Here is a 12,854-nt window from a genome sequence, read left to right on the forward strand (position 1 = left end):
ACACTCACCCTCAGTTTCTTCCGTGGTTAGCACAGTGATGGTGACCGTGGCGGAGCTCTGATGACTCGCAGTGTCAGTAACTACCAGCTCAAAGATGTACTGTCCATACTGAAGATTAGACACCTGCAGGTAAGCTGGTTGGTCTGCAACTGGCTGTAAGAGAATTTTTATTTCCTATGAATGGAAATCCATTTACTACATAGAATGGTACTTCAGCTGGAAGAGGCCCATGAGGGTCAAGCTGCTCCCTCGCACTGTTATATAAAGGAGGTCACGGGAGAAGACCTATATAACAAGATGTTTTTCAAGTTGTGTGCAGGAGAACCTGCCGTGTCACAAGTTCAGCCCTTCTAGCCTTCCTTTTATGAAAAGCAGATGTTCTCTACAGACATTAGACAACCACAAGAAGTTGCTTCCTTAATCCTTACCATCTTCTTCCTCTTTTTTCCCCCCCTCGGTCTCATTTCACTGCCAAGACCGGATACAAGCTAAACCTAAACTGAAACCAAAGCTATGGACAACATGACAATTCTCAGAGCAGCAGGACGTACAGACGGTCCATAGGCATACATATTATAGGAAAGTCCATCATCTCACCACTTCTATAAAGCCATACCTATGGTAATAGGCATGTGTGATATACACACTGCTCTGCTTTATCACTGAAAGGGTGGAAATGATATGTCTAGGTAGGTTTAGCATGTAGAAGGGATCAGAACACTCTAGAGATGTGAAAAATGCGCAGATTTATTTAGAAATAAAAAAAAATTCCCAGGTGGGAACTGAAACGTTGAATTTTTATGGACACAGAGGAATAAATCCACAATTTTGTTCACATCCCTGGAGTGCTGGATCAAGGTCTGGATTGTGTGCACCATACTTGGTCTCCTTTTGTTTATCTAGGTAGGTTCAGATTTGGGGTGGATTTAGACGGGGCAATAATCGGGCAGATTATCGGGAATGAACGTTCCTGCAAACAAAGGTGCAGCCGATCACCCGATGAAGGAGTGAAACGCTCGTTTATCGGTCATTGCTTCAGGCACCTAAATTATCCATTCTGGGCAGATCGCCCTGTCTAAACTGCAATCTACTGACCAGAAACTGCTGTATGAGGACGAGTGATCGCAATAGTGATGCCTCGCCCTCGTACCGTGGAGGTGATCACTCCACTTAACAAGCAGCCGACTGTCAGGAAGGAATGCTTCCTCGGCCCATCTAAATGCACCTTTATTGTACCATCGTTCCAGTGACATTTACCTCATAAACAATGTCAGCATCCCCGGAGAGCAGGCTCCATTCATAATTCACAATCCCTTCTTTATCCCAGCTTTCTATCCCACTCAAGGTGACTTCCTGGTTGGGCTGGGTCTTCACGTCTCTGCTTACTCGGGCTATAGGAGGATCATCCTCTCCTAGAGAAAAGATGGTTGACAAGTACATATTAATAAAGAATCTATACAAATGTAACCCTATCAAAAATGAAAAGAGTAAAATAGATAATTGAAGGCAAACCTTAAAAGAGCAGTACAATGAGGTCACATGCACACCTACAAATATAAACCTCACATCACCACCACTGGAAGGCCTAGTTCACCCTTCAGTGATTGTGAGCCAAAACCAGAAGTGGAGGCTACACCAAGAGAAGATAAGAACCTGCTCTGTGTTTTTGACCTGTACCTGGTTTTGGCTCACAATCACTGAAGTGAGAAGTAGGCCTAACAGGGCACAACTAGGCCTCGGCCCAGAGCAGCTTTTGTCCTTTGACTTTTATGTAGAAAGCAAAGCATCTGTGCTTCAGATGCATTTGGCTTCTGCCAAGTCATTTGTGTCCTCTATCCAGTCTTTGGCCCCACTATACTACCACACCTAACCTCTGCTGAATGTATCCGTCCCTATGGACCTTCTGGATTTCTGCAGGGAATGCACAATAAAATCCATGTGAAAATTCCATCATCTGACCATTCAAGACCGTACCTTGTTGCTGGCTTTTCCAGTTCTACATCCCACAGGATTCTCTCGGTTTTTTCTCCTTATGGACTACCATATCCTCACAGCAGCAAAGTTCTTTTTTTAGTGTTATTTTAGAAGCCCATTCACTGGATGAATGTACCTTGGAGAACCTGACTGGAGGCATCTGGACAGGGATTATGTACAGAAATGTCTAATTCCAGTTCTAGGTCTATGGCACTAACATATTCCGCAGAGCTTGGTTAAAAATTTGCCAACTATGCAGTTGGTCTAAACATAAACATAGTCGTTTAATCAGTATTTTCTGAGAGAATCCAATTTGTATTGCAATTATTTTCACACTAAGCCAATGTAAGCCTTTTATGCCTGTGTCCAAATAAGGGCTCATGCACAGACATTTTTTTTCTCCGTGTCAGTTTTTTCGTTTTTTTTGTGACCCGTATGCAGAATCGGTCACTTCAATGGGTCCGCGAAACAAAAAAAATAAACTGAAATGACTATGTGCATTCCGGATGAAAAAAATAAATAAATAAATAGAACAGGTCATATTCTTGTCCGTTTATTTTTTTTTTAAACTCGCTTTATTGAAGAACAAGCAAGGTACGTTATAGAGTATTCAGAAAAGTATGTGGCGAGTTACACATCTCATAATACAGATCGGAATTCTACAACATCGTGACAAGTAAGAGCAAAGATGCATCGATAATACAGTACGTTATTAAAACATCCTTGTTAACAGTCCCAAATTGTGTTGATTCCTTTAAAGGAGTACCTTCCTAAATTTCGGAATACTGAGTGAGAAGATATACAATGTTACTGCACCATAGAGTGTAAGTGGGCCGTCGTGACAGTCAACGGAGAGGCACACCACGGTCCCCAGATCTTTTGAGGACATCCCCTGCGGGAATAGATAATCCTCTCAAAGGGAATTAGGTTATTGACTAGGGCTTTCCATTGGCCAACCGTGGGGGGCCTGTCCGCCATCCATCTGAGAGCAATAGCCTTTCTGGTGAGGAAAAGAGCCTCCCTAATGAAAGTGAGTGCATAGAGTGATCGCAAATAATCTTCAAGAATTCCTAGGAGACGAGCTTTGGGGCATACCTCTAGAGTATCTGGGATCAAGGTAGATAAGACATCAATTACAGCCCTCCAGTATGGGCGAATGTGACTATAGTCCCACATGAGGTGCCAGAAATCCGCATTTAACTGCACACACCTGTGGCATCCCGTATGGGGCCTCCTACCCATTTTAAAAAGTCTAGTCGGGGTAAGGTAACATCTATGTAGTATAAAAAGTTGTGTCAGTCTATTAGTGAGGGACGGTGATACAACTACTGGAGCCTCTAAGGCCTCGCTACATTCTTCAGCTGACAAAGTAGGTATGTTGCCCCCCCCCCATTTGCACTCCGCACCCAAGGGAGAAGCAGAAAATTTGAGATTGCCCTTTATACACACCTGCTCAGATATCAATCCCCTTGGCCCCCCGAGTTCTAAAAACCCCAATGAGTGGATATGCCGAGATCGGCCCCTTGAGAGCTCGTAATTGGGCCTGGAGGGCATGTCTCAACTGCAAATATCTAAAGAAATGTGGTCTCAAAATTCCAACTTTGGTCTGTAACTGAGAGAAGGAGAATAGAATGCCATTTTCATATAGATCTTTCAGATAGTGTACCCCATATCCTTTCCATACAATGTCCCCTTCACAACGCAACAGATGAGAAAGTAGTGGGTTATTCCACAGTGGAATCTCATCCGGTAGGTCATTGTATTGCTGCATCTTTGCAGCTCTCCGCACCTGGCGCGCAAGTCTATGGATCTGTAAAAGCGAACCTGATACAGATGCAAGGCCTTCAAGAACGGGCCATAGAGTGCAGAGCCGCAAGTACTCCTGCAAATAATATTCAGAATTGGGAAGCTCATCCCGGGTCACCCATGGCACCAAATATCGCAGTTGACCAGCGAGGAAATACAAAAATAAGTCTGGCAAAGCCGTCCCCCCCCCCCCCTTTATCCCAGCTCCTCTGTAGGGATTTAATGGCCAGTTTCCGCCTGTTCCTGCCCCATATGAAGGTCGCCATGATAGAGTGTAATCTAGCAAAAAATGTACGTGGGATTGGTACACAGGCATGTTCCAGCAGATACAGAGCTTTAGGTTGGAGAATCATTTTGATTAGGTTTATCCGACCCATGGTGGACAGCGGTAAGGTGTTCCAAGATTTAAAATTTATCCACGAAATAGGACACCAATGGGATTGTGTTTAGCTCATGTGAGATAGCTGTGTCTTTCGTAATAATAACAACAACACCTAAATACTTAAATCCATCTACTACCATCAAATTATAGTATACGGACGGCCAGTCCGAGGCCCATAAAGGCATGATGGCCGATTTTGCCCAATTTATACATAGTCCAGAGAAGGAGCCAAACTGCTCAATAAGGGTTATTGCTCTGGGCAACGTAGATTCCACTGAATCCATGTATAAAATAAGGCCATCGGCATATAAGCCTAACCGATCCTCCCCATTTCCCAGAGCTATACCTTTGAAAGTAACATCCTGACGGATCCTCAGTGCCAGATGCTCAATAGCTACCGCAAATAAAAGGGGAGACAGAGGGCAACCCTGCCTGGTTCCTCTATATAGTTTAAATGTTGATGACAGGGATCCATTAATCATAATATTCGCGGATGGGGAACTGTAAAGGATATTAACCCAGCTGATGAACGTGGGACCGAAGCCAAAAGTGCCTGAGGACCTGTGTCAAGTAAGGCCATTCAACTGAGTCAAACGCCTTGGCAGTGTCTAGCGCCGCCAAAGCCCATCATTTCCGGTCCGCACATCCAAGCTGAGCAATAACCTGTGCCCTTCGTATGTTACTGGAAGTGGAGCGTCGGACTGGTTTTCGTGTACGAGAGATGATATTACTCTATTCAATCTGTTTGCTAATAATTTGGTGAGAATTTTGTAGTCCAAGTTTAACAGTGATATAGGGCGATATGACCCGCACTCCAAGGGGTCCTTATCGGGCTTTAGCCTCATACAATGATTCCGGGAGTGCACCACCAGCCAAGGACGCCTTATACATGAGCAGGAGCTGCGGTCCCAGAAGGTCCACATATCTGGAATACACCTCCAACGGGATCCCATCCTGTCCCGGGGCCATTCCCAAATTGAATCCTGTGATCGCCTCGTTTTCCTCCTCCAATGTAATCTCTCCATCCAACAGCTCTCTATCTGGTGCGGATAGGAGACCTCCTGGAGGTACTCCTCCAATGTATGAGTAGAGTACTGAACCCGACAACTATATAAATCCCGATAAAATTCCCCAAAACGGTCCAATATACCTTCAGGTTCAGATATCACTACCCCACTATTGTCCGCAATGCGTAATATCGGTGGAGCCATATTGTTCCTACGTACTACCTGCGCCAATACTCTACTACCCTGCTCAAAGGTCTGCTACTGCAAGAATAGCATCTTGCGATCACTTTTTTCCCATAAGTGGTTCATGTAATGTCTGCCCTTCAGCATCCAGTCTAACCTGTTCTCTGTAGGATTAGTGACGTACGCAAGTTCTGCATTCCTGCACGGTGTGCCCAAATCCTCCTCCCTACGACGGGAGAATTTCTTGATATAAGAAATAAAAGATTTAAAGCACCCTCGCAGGAAGGCCTTCAGCGTCTCCCACAGTAAGGCCGGGTCAGTGTCAGCCAAGTTAATTGCAAGAAAGGTATGAAGCTGGTCAGGTACCCGATCATCATGCCGATGATGCGCACATTGTTGCGCCGTGCCCGATTTTCAAGATCATCGCATTTCTGGCGGTACATTTCCACAGACTCCTCCACGGCGGCAAGCCTTGCCGGTAAGGGGCTAGTCAAGTCCTCCAGGTCCGATACTCGTGTCTCGGTAAGCTTAACTCTCTCGCGCAGTTGTTGCACATCCTGGCGCGAGAGACCCAAGTCCACCCTGACCTCTTCTATCTTCCCTGTCAGGGAGACCTGGCACCCTGTTATGGCCGCCATTAGTTGTTGGTGTGAGGTTTGCAGGGTAAATTCCGGCTCAGACTCTGCATCGGAGTGTGATTGCTGTGCCGCCTGGCTCCTGGCGCTGTTCGCACGTGTTGGTGAGGGAGCTGCAGCGCCATGTTGGGAGTCTTGTCTGGCGAATTCTTTAAGGCGTTCTGCCGCCATCTGAGCTTTGCTGGGGCTCACGATTCTGATCTGGCACTTTTGTAGACCTAGGGACACCTTTCAGATCGAAATTCGGCAAGTGTAAAGGTCAGGATGGCTCAGGATTGATGATGGGAGCCGGAGCTGCCATTAGATGCGTCCAGCAATAACGGCCATTCTTGTCAGTTTTGAGGACAAGGACAGGCATTGTTGTTACATTGGTAATCCACAAGAAAAAAAACACACACACAGATGTCACACGGACGCATCCTATTTTTTCAGGATCATTGTTTACAGGATCCCTACAGTGACCATAAAAGAAAAAAAAAAAAAAAAACACTAACTGTGGTGTCAGGTTGAAAAGGACTCCAGATGTCACTCAGCACCTACCATATTACCTGCTGGAACTGGCTGATGCCAGCAAAATTGCCCCGAGTGACCAGGCCACCTGTAGAAGGAAGGCGGAGTGTAGGATGAGGGAACATTCCTAGAAATGCTCGTTCCCTATAATTTCCAGAGTCACTGATCACCCAATGAATGAGAACACACTTGTTCATTAGGTGAAGAAGTCACTGATGAGGTCACTTAAAGGGGTTCTGCACTTTCATTTTACTGATGATCTATCCTCTGGATAGATCATCAGCTTCTGATCGGCGGGGGTCCGACACCCGGGACCCCCGCCGATCAGCTGTTTGAGAAGGCAACGGCGCTCCAGCAGCCCCGCGGCCTTCTCACTGTTTACCGCCGGCCCACTGACGTCACGACTAGTATCAACTAGCGTGGGCGGGGCTAAGCTCCATTTAAGTGAACAGAGCTTAGCCCCACCCAGGCCAGTTGATACTAGTCGTGACGTCACTGGGCCGGCGGTAAACAGTGAGAAGGCCGCGGGGCTGCTGGAGCGCCACTGCCTTCTCAAACAGCTGATCGGCGGGGGTCCCGGGTGTCGGACCACCGCCGATCAGAAGCTGATGATCTATCCAGAGGATAGATCATCGGTTAAATGAAAGTGCAGAACCCCTTTAAATCACCACTACTGGTAAGTAGATCATCCTGTGTAAACGAGGATCTGCTTTCCAGAAACTGTATCAGCAGTGATTCCTCATCTCCATATAGTGGAGATGACTGTTGAAAGCAGCTTTCCCCATACTCTAACATGCAGGCAATCAGGAACCAATGATTCGTTCCCAATAATTGCCTGCTCAGTTGGTTAGGGGGTTGTCTGAGTTATGGGGGAGGGGGAATCTGTGAATCTGACGGTCAGCGATATATAACTAAGCTAAGCAAGTTTTAGGCAAAAAAATACACACTGCTCAAAAAAATAAAGAGAACACTTAAACAACACAATGTAACTCCAAGTCAATCACACTTCTGTGAAATCAAACTGTCCACTTAGGAAGCAACACTGAGTGACAATCAATTTCACATGCTGTTGTGCAAATGGGATAGACAACAGGTGGAAATTATAGGCAATTAGCAAGACACCCCCAATAAAGGAGTGGTTCTGCAGGTGGTGACCACAGACCACTTCTCAGTTCCTATGCTTCCTGGCTTATGTTTTGGTCACTTTTGAATGCTGGCGGTGCTTTTACTCTAGTGGTAGCATGAGACTGAGTCTACAACCCACACAAGTGGCTCAGGTAGTGCAGCTTATCCAGAATGGCACATCAATGCGAGCTGTGGCAAGAAGGTTTGCTGTGTCTGTCAGTGTAGTGTCCAGAGCATGGAGGCGCTACCAGGAGACAGGCCAGTACATCAGGAGACGTGGAGGAGGCCGTAGGAGGGCAACAACCCAGCAGCAGGACCGCTACCTCCGCCTTTGTGCAAGGAGGAACAGGAGGAGCACTGCCAGAGCCCTGCAAAATGACCTCCAGCAGGCCACAAATGTGCATGTGTCTGCTCAAACGGTCAGAAACAGACTCCATGAGGGCCCGACGTCCACAGTTGGGGGTTTTGCTTACAGCCCAACAACGTGCAGGACGTTTGGCATTTGCCAGAGAACACCAAGATTGGCAAATTCGCCACTGGCGCCCTGTGCTCTTCACAGATGAAAGCAGGTTCACACTGAGCACATGTGACAGACGTGACAGTCTGGAGACGCCGTGGAGAACATTCTGCTGCCTGCAACATCCTCCAGCATGACCGGTTTGGCATTGGGTCAGTAATGGTGTGGGGTGGCATTTCTTTGGAGGGCCGCACAGCCCTCCATGTGCTCGCCAGAGGTAGCCTGACTGCCATTAGGTACCGAGATGAGATCCTCAGACCCCTTGTGAGACCATATGCTGGTGTGGTTGGCCCTGGGTTCCTCCTAATGCAAGACAATGCTAGACCTCATGTGGCTGGAGTGTGTCAGCAGTTCCTGCAAGACGAAGGCATTGATGCTATGGACTGGCCCGCCCGTTCCCCAGACCTGAATCCAATTGAGCACATCTGGGACATCATGTCTCGCTCTATCCACCAACGTCACGTTGCACCACAGACTGTCCAGGAGTTGGCAGATGCTTTAGTCCAGGTCTGGGAGGAGATCCCTCAGGAGACCGTCCGCCACCTCATCAGGAGCATGCACAGGCGTTGTAGGGAGGTCATACAGGCACGTGGAGGCCACACACACTACTGAGCCTCATTTTGACTTGTTTTAAAGGACATTACATCAAAGTTGGATCAGCCTGTAGTGTGTTTTTACACTTTGATTTTGAGTGTGACTCCAAATCCAGACCTCCATGGGTTGAAAAATCTGATTTCCATTTTTTTATTTTTGTGTGATTTTGTTGTCAGCACATTCAACTATGTAAAAAACAAAGTATTTCAGAAGAATATTTAATTAATTCAGATCTAGGATGTGTTATTTTTGTGTTCCCTTTATTTTTTTGAGCAGTGTATATATCTACCGGTATTTCCTCATTTCCCTGGTTCTCTTCTGGCCCTTTGTTTACTTGCAATAAAAACAACCTCTGCCCCTCCCCCGCTCTGCTAAGGGAGTGGATACAAGAGCTGCCCTGAGTGACATGTCTGCCTGCTGGGAGACTCTGCAGCATGTTGTATGTGTAGGACTACAAGTCCCAGCTGTATAATGACACTGCTAAGGGAGTGAATACAGGAGCTGCCCTGAGTGACATGTCTGCCTGCTGGGAGACTCAGCAGCATGTTGTATGTGTAGGACTACAAGTCCCAGCGGTATAATGACACTGCTAAGGGAGTGGATACAAGAGCTGCCCTGAGTGACATGTCTGCCTGCTGGGAGACTCTGCAGCATGTTGTATGTGTAGGACTACAAGTCCCAGCTGTATAATGACACTGCTAAGGGAGTGGATACAAGAGCTGCCCTGAGTGACATGTCTGCCTGCTGGGAGACTCTGCAGCATGTTGTATGTGTAGGACTACAAGTCCCAGCTGTATAATGACACTGCTAAGGGAGTGAATACAAGTGCTGCCCTGAGTGACATGTCTGCCTGCTGGGAGACTCTGCAGCATGTTGTATGTGTAGGACTACAAGTCCCAGCTGTATAATGACACTGCTAAGGGAGTGAATACAAGAGCTGCCCTGAGTGACATGTCTGCCTGCTGGGAGACTCTGCAGCATGTAGTATGTGTAGGACTACAAGTCCCAGCTGTATAATGACACTGCTAAGGGAGTGAATACAAGAGCTGCCCTGAGTGACATGTCTGCCTGCTGGGAGACTCTGCAGCATGTTGTATGAGTAGGACTACAAGTCCCAGCTGTATAATGACACTGCTAAGGGAGTGGATACAAGAGCTGCCCTGAGTGACATGTCTGCCTGCTGGGAGACTCTGCAGCATGTTGTATGTGTAGGACTACAAGTCCCAGCTGTATAATGACACTGCTAAGGGAGTGGATACAAGAGCTGCCCTGAGTGACATGTCTGCCTGCTGGGAGACTCTGCAGCATGTTGTATGTGTAGGACTACAAGTCCCAGCTGTATAATGACACTGCTAAGGGAGTGGATACAAGAGCTGCCCTGAGTGACATGTCTGCCTGCTGGGAGACTCTGCAGCATGTTGTATGTGTAGGACTACAAGTCCCAGCTGTATAATGACACTGCTAAGGGAGTGAATACAAGAGCTGCCCTGAGTGACATGTCTGCCTGCTGGGAGACTCTGCAGCATGTTGTATGTGTAGGACTACAAGTCCCAGCTGTATAATGACACTGCTAAGGGAGTGAATACAAGAGCTGCCCTGAGTGACATGTCTGCCTGCTGGGAGACTCTGCAGCATGTTGTATGTGTAGGACTACAAGTCCCAGCTGTATAATGACACTGCTAAGGGAGTGGATACAAGAGCAACCCTGAGTGACATGTCTGCCTGCTGGGAGACTCTGCAGCATGTTGTATGTGTAGGACTACAAGTCCCAGCTGTATAATGACACTGCTAAGGGAGTGAATACAAGTGCTGCCCTGAGTGACATGTCTGCCTGCTGGGAGAAAACAGCAACTTGTAAATGTAGAACTACAAGTTCCACTTATATAATGACACTGGTAATACACACAGGATCTTCCCCCTACCTGCAATGCTCTGCAGAACTTCTCCTTCAGCTCCTGTGCCCAGCATTTGTCTCCTCACTGCCTGCAGCTACACAGAGTAAAACACTTCAGCCCTGAGTCTGTGCAGCTGAAGGGGTCAAAAATCCTGGGAGAGAGCAATAAGCAGCAGCCTGCAGTGCAGGGGGGCGTGGCCAGCACAGTGTCCTGTACAGATCTCTGGAACTTTATCAGAGCAGGGAGAGAAGCTGACATCACAGGTCATGTGACCCTCAGTGAGATCTGAGAAACCAGCCACTGGAGATAAAGTGAGTTAATTGGAAATACATATATAATGGACACATAATGGACACACATACATATATTACACACACAATGATGCAACCAGCCTGTGTACGCCGTCATCTGACACCAACTTGCAATCTAGGAAAGAGTTCAAACATCTAGACAGGTCTACGTAATGCTGGATGACAATTACTGGGGCTCGGTCTAATTTTTCCTATATTGTACGACCTTGAGAGAAGATTTCTGTCCTCTATTCACTTCTCCGCTATGGGAAGGACATGGCCACTCCTGGATTGTGTGCAGCTTGGATCCATCAAAACAGGAGCGGATCTATGTTCTGGCTCACAGAGGAGTGAATTTCGAGCAGGTGACCCTCTTGGTGACCTCCATATGCTCTAACAGGGCAATATGGACAAGCTTTGTCATTATTTGACAACCTCCTCAGACGAGAGGAATAGTTCTAAAGAGAAATGGAATAAGATCTTCTGGCTTCAGCACGGTCATCTGCTTGGGTAGGGATTTTTTTTTTTTAAGTACTGGAGTCAGGTTCAGTGAGTTATACCCAATAATTTGAGAACTGTGCAACATGCTTCAAATTGGACTAGAATCTTTGGGGTTGATATCCAAAGTAACAATTAGAAAAAAATAATAAGCAAACAATAAGGCACTGCTTTCACAAATCAAGGTACCAATACACCTTAGGTTACGGGCACATTTGCACCACAAATCTGGTATTAAGGTCCAGCACGGGAACAGAATACCAGAACCACCAAAACTAGACAGATCCCATTAAGTATAATGGGGTCAGACATGAATACCAGCCAGCCAGAACCTGCGACTCAGATGTGAACCTAACATTTGTCTAAGGTCCATTCACACATCCGTAAGTGTTTTTGCGGATCCGCAAAACACTGACACCTGGAATGTGCGATCCGCAATTTGCGGACCGCACATCACAGACACTATAATAGAAAATGCCTTCTCTGGTCCGCAATTGCAGACAAGAATAGGACATGTTCTATTTTTTTCAGGAACGGAATTGCGGATCCCGAAAATGCAGATTCGAATCCGTTCCAGCCCCATTGAAAGTGAATGGGTCTGCAAATTGCTGAACGAATGCGGACCCAAATTACGGATGTGTGAATGGACCCTAAATTTGATGAAAATGGAAAATTTCAACCAAAACAATTGTTTGTTGCATGCAGTTTAAAGGGCTCTTTACATGGGCCGAGAATCCGAAAGATAATAGTTAACAAGCGTTCACAGGAAAACTCAATGGTTATCTGGCAGTGTAAATGTACTGCCAATTACCCAACGAACTAGAAAAACACTCATTGGGTAATCCGATCATTTGTGTACACACAAAAATAGTCGTTTGCCGGCAGCAGATCGCGTTGTGTAAACAGCATCTACTGCCGGCAAAGAAAGTCAGTAAGGGGACGAGCAATGGCATTAATGGGACCGCTAAAAGACACGGAGGCACACAACATTGTCATCCGCGTCCGTTTTTTTCCAATCATTTGCATGGCAAACCTGTCTTAGATTTTTTTTTTTTACTTTTCCTTTATGTCTGGCGATCCTCCAAAAATAAAGGATGACACACGGAAACGGATCACGGAACAACGGAACCCCATTTTGCGGAACGGAACACAACAACGGTCGTGTGCATGAGGCCTAAAGCAAGAGTAACCACACAATAGTAATTATCACAATGAGAAATTATTTTATCTCCTAACCCAACCAGACAACTTTTGTCCATATGCCTTTGTAGACCACGACCCAGCCGAGAGACGCACCACCTTCAGATGCCTGGCATTTCCACTAACAAAATGGGCCTCTTAGCCAGAGGGACAGCTTCGGTATGACATGGTAGCCCACGCATTTAGATGTCCCTGTGTACATGGGCCACTTGTCTGGGATTAGTCACTGATCTGACCA

The 12,854-nt window shown here is 46.6% G+C and overlaps 1 protein-coding gene across 2 annotated transcripts in view; it reads right to left on the bottom strand.

Moving 5' to 3' along the window:
- The window catches only part of SPINT1 (serine peptidase inhibitor, Kunitz type 1), a 52,667-nt gene that overhangs the window by 25,732 nt on the left and 14,081 nt on the right, over positions 1-12,854 (bottom strand). For both annotated transcript variants that reach the window (XM_040411710.1, XM_040411709.1), the window contains exons 2-3: positions 1,258-1,412; positions 9-153 (exon numbers count right to left, since the gene is read on the bottom strand). In XM_040411710.1, coding sequence (XP_040267644.1) covers positions 9-153; positions 1,258-1,412 — 300 coding nt within the window. The remainder of the gene's footprint in view (positions 1-8; positions 154-1,257; positions 1,413-12,854) is intronic.

The sequence above is a fragment of the Bufo bufo genome, chromosome 11 (assembly GCF_905171765.1).
Source record: "Bufo bufo chromosome 11, aBufBuf1.1, whole genome shotgun sequence".
Classification (NCBI taxonomy): Eukaryota; Metazoa; Chordata; class Amphibia; order Anura; family Bufonidae; genus Bufo; species Bufo bufo.